The 18,953-nt window shown below is 33.5% G+C and overlaps 1 protein-coding gene across 19 annotated transcripts in view; it reads left to right on the top strand.

Moving 5' to 3' along the window:
* VPS13B (vacuolar protein sorting 13 homolog B) overlaps nt 1-18,953 on the top strand; it is a 765,680-nt gene that overhangs the window by 424,586 nt on the left and 322,141 nt on the right. For 14 of the 19 annotated variants that reach the window (XM_044382679.3, XM_048212588.2, XM_048212589.2 and 11 more), the window contains 3 exons: nt 13,221-13,392; nt 13,911-14,025; nt 16,646-16,787. In XM_044382679.3, coding sequence (XP_044238614.2) covers nt 13,221-13,392; nt 13,911-14,025; nt 16,646-16,787 — 429 coding nt within the window. Of the gene's footprint in view, nt 1-13,220; nt 13,393-13,910; nt 14,026-16,028; nt 16,096-16,295; nt 16,325-16,645; nt 16,788-18,953 lie in introns of those variants that run through there. The other 5 variants (XM_044382678.3, XM_026495649.4, XM_048212587.2 and 2 more) reach the window with 2 other exon arrangements.

Genomic DNA, 18,953 nt, shown 5'->3' on the forward strand with positions numbered 1-18,953 from the left:
AGTAGTTTTTTTTTTTTTCCAAAAAAATCAGTAAAGGCAATCAAACTCAGTTAAATGAGCATTATTTTTTACTTGCTTTGAGGCTCTAACACGTGTTAGAATAGATCTATTAGACAACGGTACAAGCAGCTTCTCTATCCCTGCTCATTCTAAATTCTGAGAAACACAGTGACCTGAGTGATGGGTATTACTTTTTGATGAGGTTAGGTCAAGAATCTAGAAACGTGCCATTATGAGGTCAATGGAGCGTATCCCTTCTAGGGTAAAAACCGTGAGTTCTTTCTTGGAGATTCCTAATGTTCTTAGAACACAAAATCTCCTGCAGTTGGAAAAAAAAAAACCAAAAACAAAAACAAACCCAAAAAACACCCACTATATTGAATGCAGTAGTGTCCAAACTTGGTTAACCAAAGACTATTTTTTCTACATATTAACATTGCACAGAATATACTTTGTGAAATACTTTGGAAGAGTAATCAAAGTTTTTGGTAATAAATTCCTAGACAAGGATAGTACAAGTGAAATTGTTAAATGAGGTTAAATCACAGAAACATTTCACTGGCAGAAAGGAGAGTGTTCCATTAAACAGTTGTTTGCCAAGTATTTTATTTACCAGGATTTCCAAATAAACATGACTACCTGTTTTGGGGAGACGTTTTTTTAGAAAGAAATATTTTAAAAACATTGAAAGACCAGTAAAGACAGTGCTCTCATGGAATGGTCCCATCTGTTGGTCATGCATCTAGGGACTGCCATTCACATAAAGTACAGTGTAACCTACCACATGGTGGCCCTGATACAAGATGTAATAGAGATGAACATGGCCTGTAATTGTAGGAGTATGATTAACAGTTTTATTCTATGGGATCTGTGGGTATTTTGCAGAGAAGGTAACACTTGAGATGGATCTTAAAAAATGAATATGACATTAGTAACAATTTTGTGGTAGTAAGTGTATTATAGTATGATAAGCTAGAAGAATAATGTCTTCATTAGCCAAAATGGGGAAATTAACAAAGGGAAAGATTAACAAAGGGGAGATTTTTTTCAGTCACATGAAAAGAAATTCTGATTTTAATAATAAATTCCTTACATTACTGCAATTAATTTAAATTTAGAATGTTGAGGATTCTTTCTGATTGAGTTGTAAACATAAACAATGAAAATGCTCCTAGTGGATTTATTAGTTTTGTGTTAGCTATGGATTTAATCTGATCTGTGTGAGGAAGATCTGTAAATAAAAGAATCTTAATGCAAAAGATTCATTTATTAGAGGAAGACCATGTAAAGCAGCTTGCAGAAGGTAACACAGACTTATGGAGGAAAAAGTGGCAAAAATTTTCAAAATGTACCATCTTCTCTTGTTTAAATAGTGTGGTCAAGAAAAGAGGTGAGTAGTCCAATATGGATTTGAAACCTACAATTACTTGTGAAACTTGTTCTCTGAGAAATATCTTAAAATAATTTAGCTGCTTTATTTTCCATAAATGGCAGGAAGATTTTTGTGAAGACTGTTATATAATAACCAGTGTTAGGGCTGAATCTAACCTTATGAATTAGAAGGTATCTATGTATTAAATATTTAATGTTTAATTTTTGTCCTTGCTCTCAAGAAAATAGTTATGTGGAGATCAAGGTTAACTAGGTATCCTTTGAGTTTAAATTTACCCCTTTGAGAATTAGCCAGTAAAGGATGACATCTGAAAATACAATCCTTGTTTTCTCCTGTGTGTATGAATGCTCCATCTATGACTCAATCTGTGGTTTAATTTATCCAGAATTCAAAATTTGTGCCCAAGTTTTCATTTCTGATTTCTCTTTGTTTATTGTGCTGCTAGAATTGTGCGTAATGATCTTTGTAATTTTCATTACTTTACTTTTGAGTTCTAGCATGTTAGGTATGTTACTGTGATCCTTTGAATTCCATTTTAAAAGTATTTTTGTAATTTTGATGAATTTTGATGAATATTTGAATATGTTACTTACCGAAGGGAATAAAACCTTGTTCTCTCACTGGAGAAGCTACTTAATAAATGGGGCTAGGGAGGACAATGAGGAGAGTATACACATATATTTTGTGTTAATCCATTTTAAAAGTCTTTCTTCCTATTTGGAAATGACATTCCTAGAAAGCTCTAGCATCCCTTTGCTCCTCTTGGTAATCATCGTTCTAATAATCTTTTGATTCTAAGAAGATATTCTGTGAACAATATTATCATGTAAGCAACAGAACTATCTGTATACAGATTCAAGTATAAATTTTGTGGTTAGTTAGAGCAGTGCTTCCCTACCTTTTTCATGTCATTGCTTATATAGAAAATGATATTTGTGTATGAAGTAATCAGAAAAATTTCTAAGTCATTGAAAGTTCCATTTACCTCAGATCCTATCCAAAGATTCTGAAAGCCAAAGTATCTATGTCTCAGCATAGTTGTGACACATCCCATGGTGTCTCCACACACTAATTAGGAAGCTCTGAGTTTACTCTTAATATTTTTGTTATTGCCCCAGTAACAAGTTTTTGATAGATTTGAATAAAATTATTACATTGTTTTATAATTCTGCCCTCCTCTCCCATTATAACAAAATAGTAGTATTATAAAAGCGTAGAGCAGTTGTAATATACCATTTAATTATTGTGACAGGCTCTTCTTCATACAGCCATGGCTAAGGAGAAAATTAAAAGTTTAATTGAAGTGACATAATTATTTAATCCAAAATAGGTTATAGAGAATCTATTATCAAGTTTCATGGGGCATTTGACTGACTACTTGACTGCTTTAGTTCTGAGTAAATCCCAGTATTGTCCTTGTCTTTACAAGAGCTGGGGACATAAAAGGCCTATCCTTGATTAAACTGAAAATGTTGGCATTGCATTATTTATGTAGAGAAATATGTCTAAACTCAGGGCCTAATGCAAAAATTTTATGGAGGAGACTTACATTAGCTTTATGTTTTGAAGTACCCACTAAACTGAGTACTTTACAAGCATTATCTCTTTTAATTCTCAAACCAATGTTATGAGGTGGCTAATATTATCATTTCCCTTTTATACTGAAAAATTTGTGGCTGCGGAGGTTAAGTAATTTGCTTGAGGTCAGAGAATAAGTGGCAAACCTGAAATGATAATTTCTGCATTTTGACTCAAGTCCCTAACGTATACTATCATATGAATTATGGAACACAATACATTGATAAATCTTTCTTAAGTAAATTTTTGCCACTATGTGTAGATGTGTTATTTATCCTGCTCAACACTTGAGGTTTTGTGGTATATATTTTTTCAGTTCTGGAATGTTCTCAGACAATATCACTTGAAAAAAATACTTCTACGTTATCTTTAGTCTCTCTTTCTAGAACTTTTCATTTTCTCTTTCCATGTCTTTGAACCACTTTTGGGTTTTTTTTTTTTTGTTTGTTTGTTTGTTTTTTTGGTTTTTCCCCTTTTTTTAATTTTCATTAGCCTCTGTTTTCTTTCTAGGTTATTTCCTCAATTTCACGATTATTATTGTTAACTATTGTTAACTATTAACATATTGTTAATTATGATTTTATGTCCTGGTTAACTTTTATATGTCAATTTTTTTATTGTAAAATACACCATAAAATTACCATTTTAACCATTTTAAATGTACCATTCTGTGGCACTGTTGTGCAACCATCACTATCATCTATCACTAGAACGTTTTTATCTTCCTCAACTAAAAAATTCTGTATCCATTAAACAGTAACTCCCCATCTTAACCATTAAGCTTTCTGATCCATGAACATGGGACATCTTTCCATTTATGTGCATCTTTTTTCATTTCTTTTAGCAATATTTTGTAGTTTTCAGAATACAAGTGTTTCACCTCTTTGGTTAAGTTTATTCCTAAGTATTTTATTCTTTTTATTCTTGGGTGTGTGTGTGTGTGTGTGTGTGTGTGTGTGTGTGTGTATGTATGTATGTATTCCTAAGTATTTTATTCTTTTTATTCTTGTGTGTGTGTGTGTGTGTGTGTATGTGAGAGAGAGAGAGAGAGAGAGAGAGGAAGGGGAGAGGGAAAAAAGAATCTTCTTCAGGCTCTATGCCCAGCATGGAGTTCGATGTAGGGCTTGATCTCACAACCCTAAGATCATGACCTGAGTGGAAATCAAGAGTAAGATGCTTACCTGACTGAGCCACCCAGGTGCCCCAGTATTTTATCCTTTTTGATGCAGTTTATGGGATCGTATTATTAATTTCCTTTCCTGATCATTCACTGTTAGTGTATAGAAACACAACTGATTTTCGAGTGTTGTTTTGTATTCTGCAACTTTGCTGAATTTATTCTAATATTGTGTGTGTGTGTGTGTGTGTGTGTGTGTGTGTAGAAACTTTAGGATTTTCTACATATAAGGTCATATCTTCTGTGAACATAGATAATTTTATTTCTTCCTTTCCACTTTGGATGCCCATTATCTCTTCTTCTTGCCTAATTGCTCTGACTGGGACTTCGAATAATATATTGAATGAATATTCCACTTGATTTTTTAAATATTAGGTAGTATTTTCAAGTTGAGCATAATTGTCTCTTTTGACAGTAATTTTGTGTAAAGGAAACCTACTATGTACAAATAGCAAAAGACATAGTGAAAAATCGACCCTTCGTTGGTTTTTCTGTTTCCATATTACATGTGATTTTTATGCTATTTTTTATCTGAAATATGTGTTAAGTTAAACATTATAAGGTAGAAGTAAAATGATTTAGACTGAAAGGCTTCCATTGGGTCAGAAATAAAGATGTCAAATAATGATTATATTGTTTTAATGCTATGCTAGATGTGAAATAAAAACTCGCCACTACCATCCATTCCTTATTATCTTTCTATCAGAGGTTAACCCTAATTTAAGCAACCAGTACAGTGCTTGGTGCAAAGCAGGTTTCAAACATACTGCTATTGAATATGTGGATGTTTAATGCTTTGGGAATAACAACTCATTACAATTAAATTAAATCTAATTTATTATAGTAGAGGGCATGTATATATTCACTAAGTCACTGCAAATATATTTTGATGTAAATTCATAAAGCTATATAATGAGCTTATTTTTTGTCTTTTGTTGTTTTAAACATAATTTATATTTTTTATCAGCTCTGTTGTCTGAATATTTTGAGAGTCTAATCCTTTTGTTTATTGTGTTCTTAACTTTTACTCATAGTAGATTGTTTCCTTATGTGTTATGTAACCTTATATTGGGAGCTTTTCATTAGTGGAACTTTATCTATGAGACTTTTACATTGTGGTTGAGGCCCTATTCCCACGGGGAGATTTTATGTGTTTGCTTCTTTGAGGGACTCCAGGGGCTATTAGTAGCCTGAAAATCCTTTACTGTTCTTTCATAACTAGAAGTTTTTTTGAAACATTCTGTCAGTATAAAATCATTGAGCCCCATGTCGGGCTCTGTGTACTCTCTGTCTCCCTCTTCCATTGCCTGTCTCCCCATTTGCTTTCTCTCTAAAATAAATAATAAAATCTTTTTAAAGATTTTACACTGTATGGTTTATTCTGTGAGGTTTTTTTTTTTTTTCTTTCTTTTTTCTTTTTTTAGAGAGGGAGTAGGAAGGTCAGAGGGAGAGGGAGAGAGAGAATCTTAAGCAGGCTCCACACCCAGCACAGAGGCCAATGCAGGGCTCTGTCACCCTGAGATCATGACCTGAGCTGAAATTAAGAGTTAGACACTTAATCAGCTGAGCCACCCAGCTGCTCCTGTTTTTTTCTAATTTCTTAAATTGGATACTTAGCCTAATAATGTTCAGCTTTTTACATTTTAAACATTTAAGACACCATCCTTTATCCTTAGAGGAATTTATAATATTTGAATTGGGGCATGGATATGTGTATACACATAATAGATAGGTGGACTGTGAAATTTAGTCCATAATGGATTCTGTTTGCTAGAGACAATTCTGTATTATGTAGAAGGGAGAGCAAAAATTTTGGTATGTAACAAAAAATATAAAATGCTGAATGCATGTTAGAGTATTGATTTACAACCCAACCAAAAGTAAAAATTGATAGATTAATGTCTAATGTTGGAAGCTTTGGTTCATGGCAAAATTTGACTTATATTCTTCATTGATTCAGGGATTAAAATTGCTTAGGCAGCCTAACTTAAAGAGGATGTGAGATACAGGTTTGCGCATGTACGCGTGCGCACACACACACACAGATGAATATTACTCAGCCACAGAAAAGAATGAAGTCTTGCCATTTGCAACGACGTGGATGGAGCTGGAGAGTATTATGCTAAGTGAAATAAGTCAGTCAGAAAAAGACAAACGATTTCACTCATATGTGTAATTTAGGAAACAGGACAGGAACAAAGTGGGGAAAAAAGAAGGAGAGCCAAACCAAGGAACACACCCTTAACTATAGAGAACACACTGATAGTTATCAGAGCAGAGCTGAGTGAGGGGATGGGTGAAGTAGGTGATGAGGGTTAAGGAGTGCACTTGTGATGAGCACAGGGTATTGTATGGGAGGGCTGAATCACTGTGTTGTACACCTGAAACTAATATTACACTGTATGGTAACTAAATAGGATTGAAATAAAAACTTAAAAAAAAAATCTCGCATGAGGTGGTTCATTTCTTAGTCTCCAGTAATTATTTAAAACATTTATTTTCAGTTAAATTTAAAGTGAATATGGAGCAAAATAGGTACATGTGGCCAAAAGCCAGAAACTACCAGTTATAAAACAAGTAAGTCCTAGGGATATAATGTATAGCATGGTGACTATACAGTTAATAATACTGTATTCTGTGTTTGAAAGTTGGTAAGAGAGTAGGTCTTGAAAATTCTCATCACAAGAGAAAAAGAACCTGTAACTATGCATGGTGATGGATGTTAACTAGACTTATTGTGATCATTCACAACACATACAAATATTTAATTTAATATTTAATATTTAATTTAATTAATCTTGTACACCTGAAACAATTATAATGTTATATGTCAGTTATATCTTTTGAGATATTTATTGAAAAACAGAAGTGACTATTAGACTGAGAAGTTGTTTGGCATCAACTGCTATAGCAAAACTTTTGTCTTTTTTTTTTTTAGTTATTACAGTGCAGTAATCCTAAACAGTAATCTACCTCAAATTGTTATTCCAAACAATTCTTTAGAAAGTAAATTTAGTTTGGGGCACCTGGGTGGCTCAGTTGGTTAGGCAGCTGACTCTTGATTTCGGCTTAGGTCAAGATCACAGGGTCATGGGATCAAGCCCAGGATTGGGCTCCATAAGGAATCTGCTTGAGGATTCTCTCTCTTCCTTTCCTTTTACCCCTCCCCCTGCTCATGCGCGTGCTTTCTCTCTCTCTCTCTCTCAAATAAATAAAACTTAATAAAAAAAAGGTATATTTAGTTTGAATACTCAGTTGCTATTTTAAGAATGTATTGTAATCATTTTAAGTCTCCCCCTGGAAGTCAACTTGTTTCATTTAATATTTATCTTTGAATGGTTTTATCTTCAACCTTTAGGGAGAAACTTTTATTCAAATGTGGGAATCATGGGGCACCTGGGTGGCTCAGTTGGTTAAGCATCTGACTTGCGATCGTAGCTCAGCTCTTGATCTCAGGGTCATGAGTTCAAGCCCTGCATTGGGATCCATGCTGGAGGTGGAGCCTAATTTTAAAAAAATGTGGGAATTTTAGCATTTAGATTATCATCTGATCAACTGAATAGCTGTTGGAAGCCAAAGATAATATACCAAAATAGATTAGAGAAATGAAGCTTATTTTTTAGCCTTCACATATATCAACAAAATATTTTCTTTGTAATGCTTTTTCTTTTTCCAAATAATCATATCAAAAATGTCTCTGGTTTCTCAATTATTGACTTACTTGATTTTTTTTTTAAAGATTTTATTTATTTATTTGACAGAGATAGAGACAGCCAGCGAGAGAGGGAACACAAGCAGGGCGAGTGGGAGAGGAAGAAGCAGGCTCATAGCAGAGGAGCCTGATGTGAGGCTCGATCCCATAACGCCGGGATCACGCCCTAAGCTGAAGGCGGACGCTTAACCACTATGCCACCCAGGCGCCCCTGATTTTGTTTTTTAAATCTAAATAGTTATATAAATTAACCTATCAATATGAGGTCACCTTACATTTCTTTAAGGTTTTATGTAAATTCCAGTTACCATACAGTATAATATTAGTTTTGGGTGTACATATAGTGATTCAGCCCTTCCATACGATACTCAGTGCTCATTATAAGTATACTCCTCAATCCCTGTCACCTATCTCACTCACCCCCCCCCCCCCCGCGGCCACCTCCGCTCTGGTAACCATCAGTGTGTTCTCTATAGGTAAGAGTCTATTTCTTGGTTTGCCTCTCTCTCTCTTTATCCCCCCTTTGTTCCTTTGTTTTGTTTCCTAAATTCCACATATGAGTAAAATCATATATTATTTGTCTTTCTCTGACTTACTTTTCTTAGCATAATACTCTGTAGCTCCATCCATGTTGTTGCAAATGACAGGATTTCATTCTTTTCTATGGCTGAGTAATATTCCATTGTATATATATGCCGCATCTTCTTTATCCATTCATCAGTCAATGGACATTTGGACTCTTTCCATAATTTGGCTGATAATGCTGCTATCAACATTGGGGTGCATGTACCCCTTTGAATTAACATTTTTATATTCTTTGGGTAAATACCTAGTAGTGCAATTGCTGGATCATAGGGTAGTTTTGTTTTTGACTTTTTGAGGACACTTTGTACTGTTTTCCAGAGTGGCTACACCATTTTGCATTTCCACCAACAGAGCAAGAGCATTCCCCTTTCTCCACATCCTCACCAACACCTGTTGTTTCTTTTGTTGTTGATTTTAGCCATTCTGACAGGTAAGGTGGTATCTCATTGTAGTTTTGATTTGTTTTTCCCTGATGATGAGTGATGTTGAGCATCTTTTCATGTGTCTGTTAGCCACCTAACAGATGCCTACATATGCCTTCTTTGGAAAAATGTCTGCTCATGTCTTCTGCCAATTTTTAGGTGGATTATTTGTATTTTGGGTGTTGAGTTTTATTCTTTTTTTTTTTTTTAAGATTTATTTTTTTGAGAGAGAGAGCAGGGGGAGGGACAGAGGGAGAGAAAGGGAATCTAGAATCAGAGCCTGATGCAGGGCTCAGTCCCACAACCCTGAGATCATAACCTGAGCCCAAATCAAGCGTTGCACACTTAACCAACTGAGTTACCCTGGTACCCTGAGTTTTATAATTTCTTTATGTACTTTGGATATGAATTTGTCCAAATATGTCATTTTTATCAGATATGTCATTTGCAAATATCTTCTCCCACTCTGTAGATTGCCTTTTAGTTTTGTTGATTGTTTCCTTCGCTATGCAGAAGCTTTTTATTTTGGTCAAGTCTCAGTAGTTTATTTTTACTTTTGTTTCCTTTGCCTCAGGAGACATATCTAGGAAGAAATTGCTATGAAGTCACCTTACATTTGTTGTGCTTATTTATGTCAACTATGTATCTTGGAAACTTTTGAAATTGCAGTTTTGAATTTTTTATTTCTAATTAATATTTGCATTCATAAAAAATTTAAAACATTTACTATTTAAAGTATTGTTTTTCTTGCTGAGTCAGGTCAAATATAGTAATTATTTTGGGTATAAAGAATTCACTATACATGAATCTAGTTTTAAAAAAGCACACTCTTAACAATTGTTTGTATTAAGTAGAAGAGAAGTATTTGTTTATATGGTCCTTGGGTGATTTATACTTTAAACTATGAGTAATTCTTTTAATGTTGACATGTTGATAGGAAGTACCGTACTTTTCAGTGAATATAGCTCTAGCTTCCTGAATATCAATCTGGATGGTCGTAGAGGGGGAAATAGGAAAAGGGCGTAAGTACGAAGCTTAAAAACAGTTCATCATTTTTCCCACCCTTGCATTGAAATAGTGAGAGCAAAGGTAGTGGAAACCACAGCAGGCCACTTGTTACTGTTGACTTAAGTACAAACCGTGGTAGAAGTGTTTAGCCCTTTGGGAAGTTTTGTGATTGAACAAGAATGCTGGAGTTATTTTGATAAGGGAGAGTAGTAGTGTGGCCAAAACTATGATCATCCCTGAGCTCTGAAGCAGGCCAAGGATGAAGGGCTGCAGTGTTTGCTCTTCCAGATGAACAAAGATAAATTCAGCTAGAAAAATAAACTCAGTCTTTTGGTCAATTTGCAACAAAATGGTGAAAGAATTGAACTGTATATTTTAGAACTTGGCATAAAGAGGTGTGGGAAAATAGTTCAGCATCTCCAATTCTGGCTCAATTTTTGCTATAGATTTGGAAATAGAGCAGAAAATTAATGCACAAACATATTTAACAACACCACACCAAATGTTGTAAATCCAAAATGAAAATTGAAACTGCATGAGGAAGGACAGCAAAACTGTTTTTCAGGAGTGCTTAGTTATTACATTTGAAGCCACAATTTTCTTAGCATTCCTACTGAATATACCTAATAATATAAAAACTCTAGGTCGCATTGATTTGAGGTGCTGTTTTCTCTGCAGTCTCCATTCTTGGGATTATGATGTTCTTCTAACTCTTGAAGGATAATTTAATTTCTGAATGCTTCTGCTCTAAGAACCTACCCGTAAAGAAAGGCATACTGACTACATTATGAGTCTTTTATTGAATTTGACTTTGTAAAATGCATCCTTTTCTGGGTTTAGTTTATGCTTTTCATTAGATGTTGCATTACTTTAGGCAGCAACCAAAACCCTGAATTTTTGTATACCTTCTCAAATTGTAAGAATTTCAATCATAACTGAGTTAGGACTACTTATTTTGGAAAAGCGTTTATATGAAAACATCACAGTGAGCTGTCTGCTTGCTTGGTGTGAGTGGAACAAGGAGTGACTACATTATCTTCAGATTTAAGTCTCTAATTTTCTGTCGTGGTAAATCACAGAACACTTTCGCTTTGCTGTGCCTGGTGCCTAAGTATTCCAACAATAAGTACTTGTCTGATCTTTTGTGAAAATCATCCCTGTTTAGTCTCCTTCTGGGGAGTCAAGGAAATTAAATTCTCCTTCTGACTGAAAGGTCTTGTAAAATTTAGATCAAGGTAAACACTTCGTGTAGGCGCCTGAGTAGATGGTATATCTGTGGTAATGAGAGCAGAAATTTTGGTTTTGTTTTGTATGACGTTTTACTTATCATCCCTGCTCTTAGTTGCCAGATTAGTGGTTTCTGCTCTGAGAAGCTCTCCATAGAAAACAGTATACTCAACATGTTACACTGTCTTCTTATTAAATTTTAAGGATGTTTTTGTTCTTGCTGTTGACTACTGGGCATGACTCCTTAGCATAGGAAGTGAACATTTTGTTTGAGACATTCAAAGCAACAACAAACTATTAGAAGTTGAGGATATATGGCAAAGGGAAATGTCCTGAAGTTAGAAAGATGACAAAATGAGAAAGGCAAGAGAGTATTGAATACCAAAATCTGTAAGACTTGTGAGTGTACAGTTTCTAAGTAGTGGTTCGGTTTGATACTGATAATTATACCTGCTACTTACAAATTGCTTATTATATATAATCACTTTATGTTCATGTTCTTATTTCTTCTTAACAACTCTAAGAGATAAATATCAAAATAACCACTTTGCAGAGAAGGAAACAAACTCCAAGAGGTTAAATCACATGATTAGGGTCTGATGAAGTCCTTAACCCTAGTGTATCATGCTGCCTACCAGACTGAATTTAAGTACATATAACTAATGTTTAAAAATATATACACGTCTTTTAAACAAATAAACCTGCTGTAGTGTATTTGATCAATTCTCAGAGAATGGGTATTTTTGAAGGTTTTAAATGGACAGCAAAGTTGGAATTTTAAAAACCCAAATATTTGATAGTTAATCCTAAAAGAACAGAATACATGAGTGACTGTCACTGTCCCTGGCACCACGTCTTCCTGCTTTTGAGGCTGAAGCTATTCAACTCCATACCAGGATTTATTTTTCTCCAGACCACTTAACAGCTGCCGAAAAGATTTAGCAAAAACAACGACCAAATGAACCTTTTACGGAAAGTTTGTTAGTACCAAATGTGAGAACTTACATATTCATAATTCATTATGTATTTGTTGAATTGAATACGCTCATGCGCTTTACCTCTAGCCATTTAGCCAGATAAATCATTTTTAAAAATCTATTCTCGGGGCACCTGCCTGGCTTAGTCCATAGGGCATATGACTCTTAGGGGTTTTAAGTTCGAGCCCCTGTTGGGTGTAGAGATTACTTAAAAAAATTTTTTTTTAATCTGTCAAATTCAACTTTTTATTTTTTTTTTATTTTTTTTAAGATTTTATTTATTTGACAGAGAGAGAGAGACAGCCAGTGAGAGAGGGAACACAAGCAGGGGGAGTGGGAGAGGAAGAAGCAGGCTCCCAGCGGAGGAGCCTGATGCGGGGCTCGATCCCAGAATGCCAGGATCATGCCCTGAGCTGAAGGCAGACGCTTAACGACTGAGCCACCAAGGCGCCCCCAAATTCAACTTTTTAATGTCTTCTTATATTAAAATATGTGAGGCATGATAAATGTGTTTCTTAAGCCATGCTAATTATGCTAATCACTTTGCTGTGGATATTGTAGATTCATAAGTACTGTATAACAGGGGCAGACAAACCATTTGTTTAAATGGCTAGATTGTAAATATCTTAGGTTTTGTAGACCATAGCATCTGTATAGAAACTACAAAAACTAATGATGTACTATATGCTGTCTAATTGAATATAATAATAAAATAAATTTAAAAAATAGAGCCATCTATACCAAAAAAAACCCCTACTTAACTGCTAAATAGCAACTATAGGCAATAGGTAAATGAGTGAATATGGCTGTGATCTGTAAAACTTTATTTCCAAAAATAGAGCAGGATTTGGCCCTTGACTATAGCTTAGCTGGCAGACCCTAGTCTCTAAGGAAGTACCCATTGGTACAACCCAAACTTGTTCTGGATCTTAGGTTCTTGAGGTGACTGAACATGCATGGACATTGTAACTATAAAAAACATGTGATTAGTATATATATTATTAACATCATGTATTAGCATGAGCATTTATATGATTATTAGCAAATATATGTTATGGAAAAGTTATCAGTGGCAATTTCAAATTTTATATAATTTTTAAAGTATTTTTTATTACACAGTTGTTGTTTTTTCTCATCCCAGGGAGATTCTATACAAGCAGGTGATGATTCACCATTTTCAGATTCTGTTACCTTGGAACAAACTACAAGTAACATTGGTGGATCCAGTGGACGTGTTAGTCTGTGGATGCAGTGGGTGCTCCCCAAAATTACTATAAAACTCTTTGCTCCAGATCCGGAAAATAAAGGCAGAGGTACAGGGTTACTTTTCTTCTCTATTGAAAAGATAAAATATTAAACATTATTTTTAGAAGAAATAGTGGACTTCGTTTTATTTATCACTGTCACTTAAACATCATTAGATCTAACGTAGGTGATTTCTATTACCAATACTAACATATTGAATATAATACCTAAATTTTGTCTTTTTTGTGTTAAAATTCGTTCCAAAAGCCGTGACATAATTTTTTCATTGGTTCTATTGATCATTGTCACTAAAAGTATTGCAAAGATTGTTGACTGATATCAGATCTAGCACTTCAAACATTAATGGATTCCTTCTGTCTTGAAATAAGTATCCTGTCTTAATTGTGAGGCCTCTATTGATGTTACTTTTCCTTATTATTGTAGAAACTTATGTGGTTAAAGAACAGAAAGTCTCATTTCCTCTGTAGATATCAGGAATATACATGTGAACATTAAATCTAAAATAGAAGGTTTTAATATTGATTATGAGGCCTATGCTGATTTTAATGTTTGCTTCTTATTGCAGAGCTTTGTATGGTCAGTGAACTAGAAGATCTCAGTGCTTCCATAGATGTTCAGGATGTATATACCAAAGTGAAATGTAAAATAGAAAGTTTCAATATTGATCACTACAGAAGCAGGTAAATAATGTATAATAAATATGGTAAAAGCTATACTTTCTTTGAACACAGTTTATATAAGAATTTTATATTTTAATTTGGGTATTTTTAAAAAATATTGTACTTATTTCCAAGGTGGGTTCTTAACAGATAAATTGATCAGTTTTCCTTGGAATTCATTCATATATGGAATATAACAAAGTTTTGTTTCTTAAGACGGCATATCTGTTCACAGTTACCCTTATTGCCATATTAAATGAAATAAGCTGCTTTTACTAGTCATCTCACACAATTTTTTATTTTGTGTATTTGCAAAGATGCTGGAGACACAATTGATGGCTTTGGTTTTGCGGTATACTCCCCATCCACTGTCCGTACTAGAATAATCACAGATTGAAATGGAGTAGTGACATCTCACGGCCCTTTGTACTTTGGAGACTTTTCTTTTCTCACATTTGATTAATATACATGTGGTGGATATTCCTAGAACCAAATTTTTCTTTCCCTAGTAAATTTCGGTCAAAAGTATGATGTAAACAAATATAATTTATACTTAAATTATTTATATATATAATATATATTTGTTTATAATAATAATGTAGTAATAAAGTTTTAGATATCTTCACAAAGATGCATCAAAATTTTGTTATTAATTTTCCCAAATAAATATAACAAATGCTTTTTGGTTTTTTGCTTTTTTGTTTTTGTTTTTTGGGGTGTTTTTGCTTTAGAATACTACTCTGGAATTTGTATTTTTTTTATTTTTTATTTTTTTTAATTTATTTTATTTTAAAATTTTTTTATTATGTTAGTCACCATACAGTACATCCTTAGTTTTTGATGTAGTGTTCCATGATTCATTGTTTGCGTATAACACCCAGTGCTCCATGCAATACGTGCCCTCCTTAATACCCATCACCGGCCTATCCCAATCCTCCACCCCCCTCCCCTCTGAAACCCTCAGTTTGTTTCCCAGGACTCTGGAATTTGTATTTTTTTAAATGGAGATGCAATTTACATACCATAAAATTCACACATTTATAAAAAATATTTTTAAACAGCATCATATTTTCAATTTCATATTGGTATAGAAACAGCCTTAGAGTTTATTTTTTTCTCTGAATTTATAATATTCATTCAGCAGTTTTTATTGAGTGCCTGCAGAAGCACATATGTTTCTGTACCTTTAGTGGTACATCATAGACCATAAAATCAGAATGTTTTTTATTTAACAGGTTTCTAATTCTACAATAAAAACATTTGAATGTTGATTCTTTATCATATTGCTTATCACATATATTGTATTGCTTATGTCAATGACTATCAAATCTGTCCAGCAAAAATATTGTGTCCTAATTGTGAGGTTCAAAATACTTTGCTGGCTGTATATTAAAATCTGCTATATTAGTAATATGTTACGAAGCATATGATAATTGTTTTTGTTGTATTAACCGTGAATCATTAATTGATCTTTAATAACAGAATGTTAGTTCTTTAGGTCCTCCTGAATAGCATATCTCTATATGAAAATGATTTTTGCAGGTGATACATGATTATTATGTTATGGCTGAAATCATTTCCTGATGATGTGAATATTATAATGTGTGTTCTAGATCATCAGTGACTTTATTGTTAAATTTATCTAAGTTTTAAATGATTATTCGGTCACTTAGTCGAAATATTTATTGGATGTGTATTATGTGCACTATGCTAAGCACTGACAATATAGTGTTGGAGAAAAATAGACGTCAGTCGTGCCCTTATGGGCCTTATAGTTTCATGGGTGAGTTAGAAATAAATAACCAATTAGTAAGTATACAGTTTTACCATTAAGACAAATGCTTCTGTGCAAAACAACCAGGGTGTGGTGTTTATATAAATTGTTCTTGATTGCATTGTCAGATTCGTGTTTTAGTTCAGTGTAGTGTTGTTTACATAATAACTATTTGAAATAGTTATATATGCTCAATTTTTTAACTCAGAAAAATTGAAGAGAACAGATAAGGTGAACTTATGTTTTCCAGGCCAGGGGAAGGTTGGCAGTCAGGACATTTTGAAGGAGTATTTCTACTGTGCAAAGAAAAACCTGTGGTGAGACTCATTTAGTAATTATGATTTTTTAAAAATATATTGTAAACTGTTTATCTTTGTTCTTTATGCAATAAGACTAATGGTTACAAGAATTAGAGCTCAGAGTAAATTCTTTTTTGACCTATTCTTCCAAAATTACATTATAAAATAAAACTATTCCTTTAAGCTGCTTATGTTTTGTAACCATTTTCCTGTTCTAGGTATTAAGTAAATTTTTCAAACAGCAAAGGTAGGATTGCTTTTATTAAAATACTTTATCATTAATGTATTATTATTATGTTGACTTTTTAGAAGTTCTTCCTATTCCTAAATGAGTTCATGTTGGATTGTCCTTTATCATAAAAGTAGTCATTTTACACTAAAAGCAATTATTTTTCATTTACTTCCATTAACAATGCTTTTGCAGAAGATGGTCCAGACATACCTAGCAGTGGCTCAAACCTAAACCTATGCAAACTTGAGCAAAATTAAAACTATCTAGATTTTTTTTGCTTATGGCTTTTATGCTTTTTGTCTTTTCACCTTCTTTGCTCCTGTCCATCACCTCAAGCCTTGGGGAAGAGTGTTGGTCTCTGGGGCAATGTGGAGGTGTCTTCCTTTCCTGTACTGACAAGCTGAACAGACGCACCTTGTTGGTTCGACCCATCAGCAAGCAGGACCCTTTCAGTAATTGCTCTGGCTTCTTTCCTTCTGTAAGAAATCATTTTAAAATTATGCTACAGAACTCCCACTAACAGGAATCCAGAGAAGGAATTGAACTATCCATACAGTCAACTCTTGATTTTCATCTTCCTCTGTATCATCCACTTTGTCAGTGAACTCTGCTGTACTTTTAAATCATAGACTGGTTTTCCACTACAATCTAATTTGTTTCTGGGTTACTTGAATATCCTGTTTTTCACTCTGGTTTTGTGATTACAACCTAATTTTACCATCATCATAAGAAAATCGAAGTATAGGATATTAAGTATAATTTTTTTAAATTGTGCATGTTTTGAATGATCAAGAGTTGACCAAACTGCTTTGTCATTTCCCTTATGATTCTTACTTAGATTGCTTTTTCCCTCCCCTTTCTATTATTCCATTTCCTTCTCACAACTAATTCAAAGTACCTTACTTTGTGACCTCTTGAAACTGGACAAGGCTGTATGCCTGTCATTGACCGGACAGAAGATGAGTACTAGACTGTATACCAGAAGCTTTTAGAAGTTTAGAAAATTGTTTTTTCTAATGATACAATATATCTGGATATGTTATTAAGCTAATTCTTTTAAGTGACATTCTTAAAGTCAATATAAATGCATGTAATTTTAAAATATTAAGACAGATTATCACAGTGGTAGTAGCAATTAAGAATTTATTAAATCACTGCAAACATTATTAGATATTTTCTTAGCATGTGGGAACTATTTCCTCTTTTTTTGTAGCTCAAAAGGCATTTAAGACCTATATCTTTAAAAAAAATGATAAAAATTAGCCAAATATTTTATCTAGTTGTGTTCCTAGATTTAATGTTTAATATTGTATTTGCATAGCAAATGCTAGTTTCTGATTCCATTTTTTATTATTTTCTGGAATTTTAGTCTGGAAAAAGATGTTTCTAAATGTGGCTTTTATATCAGCAAAAGTTCTATTCAGATTTATTTTCATCTCTTTGAATGTTATTAGTGTTTATGAGAAACATTCTTAATTTTTTTACATTTTTAATAATTTTAATGTATATTCATGAAAAAACCCACTTATTCTTAATACCCTTTAAAATTTTTCTTTATCAATTTTTCTAAGGTTTTAAAAAGTTTCCTAATATTTCTTTAATTATTGCTTTCTAACTTTTCATTTTAAAGAGTATAAAATATTGATTATTGCTCTATGAAGAGTAATATTTACATTATTTCAACTCCAGCTAGTATTAATTGATTCTTTTATTTTTTTTCATCTTGCATTAAGGGAGTTAAGGATGCAGCAGTTCAACAAATTTTCTCTCATGGGAGTTTACCTTTCAAGAGTACCTACATTCAATATGTTTAAAATATATTTTCCAAATCAAAACATTTATACAGTGAAACACCTTTTATGCTTTTTCCAGGATTCATGTGTTTCCATTAATGAGAATTATTTGAGTTAGGTTATGTGGATTAGTGGTTGATGGCAGCTCTCCCCCAAGTCCAGTTTAGAGACCTAAAGACAGTGTTACTGTGAGGCCATACCCCAGCCACCCTTCTCCATCCAGTGTTTCCTGCTGTCCAGCAAGATGGTGATAAGACTGGTAGCACTTTTTCCTGCTTTGCCGTATTTCCTTTTGAGTGCAGAAAGCAGAAAGAAAGGGAAATCAGAGAGGCAACGAGAAAGTTGGGAACGGTTAATACAAATGCTCTGAGGGCAGGACAGTTATATGAAATATGATTATTTTGTACATCCGTTTAATGCTTACTTCCCAAGTTATTTTAATGGTCAGAAAATTAGGTTAATAAAAGAACATATACAAAGGTAAATTTTATCTCACCTTTCTTCATTGTAAAGTCCAGATTAAAAACAAAATTAACAGTGACAGCTGAATTGCATACTATTTTCCTCTCGCTGTGTCACGGGAAGACAGGCAGCAACATGAGAGGAAGGAAGTGGAAACAAAAGAGCTTCACTAGTGCTGGCATAACATAGGCTCAGACACATTGCTGCTTTGCCACTCTCACTTTTTTCCTGTTTGTTCTTCTTCTTCAGTTTTCTTCCTCTCTTGACATCACACGTTGGACCCTAATAACCTTAAAACTTTATCAGGCCCTGGGAAGAGAGGTTGGAACTATGGAGTATAACAACTTAACTTTAATTTTATGTTGAGTAATTTACAAAATAGAATTTTA

This window comes from Ursus arctos, unplaced genomic scaffold (assembly GCF_023065955.2).
Source record: "Ursus arctos isolate Adak ecotype North America unplaced genomic scaffold, UrsArc2.0 scaffold_6, whole genome shotgun sequence".
Classification (NCBI taxonomy): Eukaryota; Metazoa; Chordata; class Mammalia; order Carnivora; family Ursidae; genus Ursus; species Ursus arctos.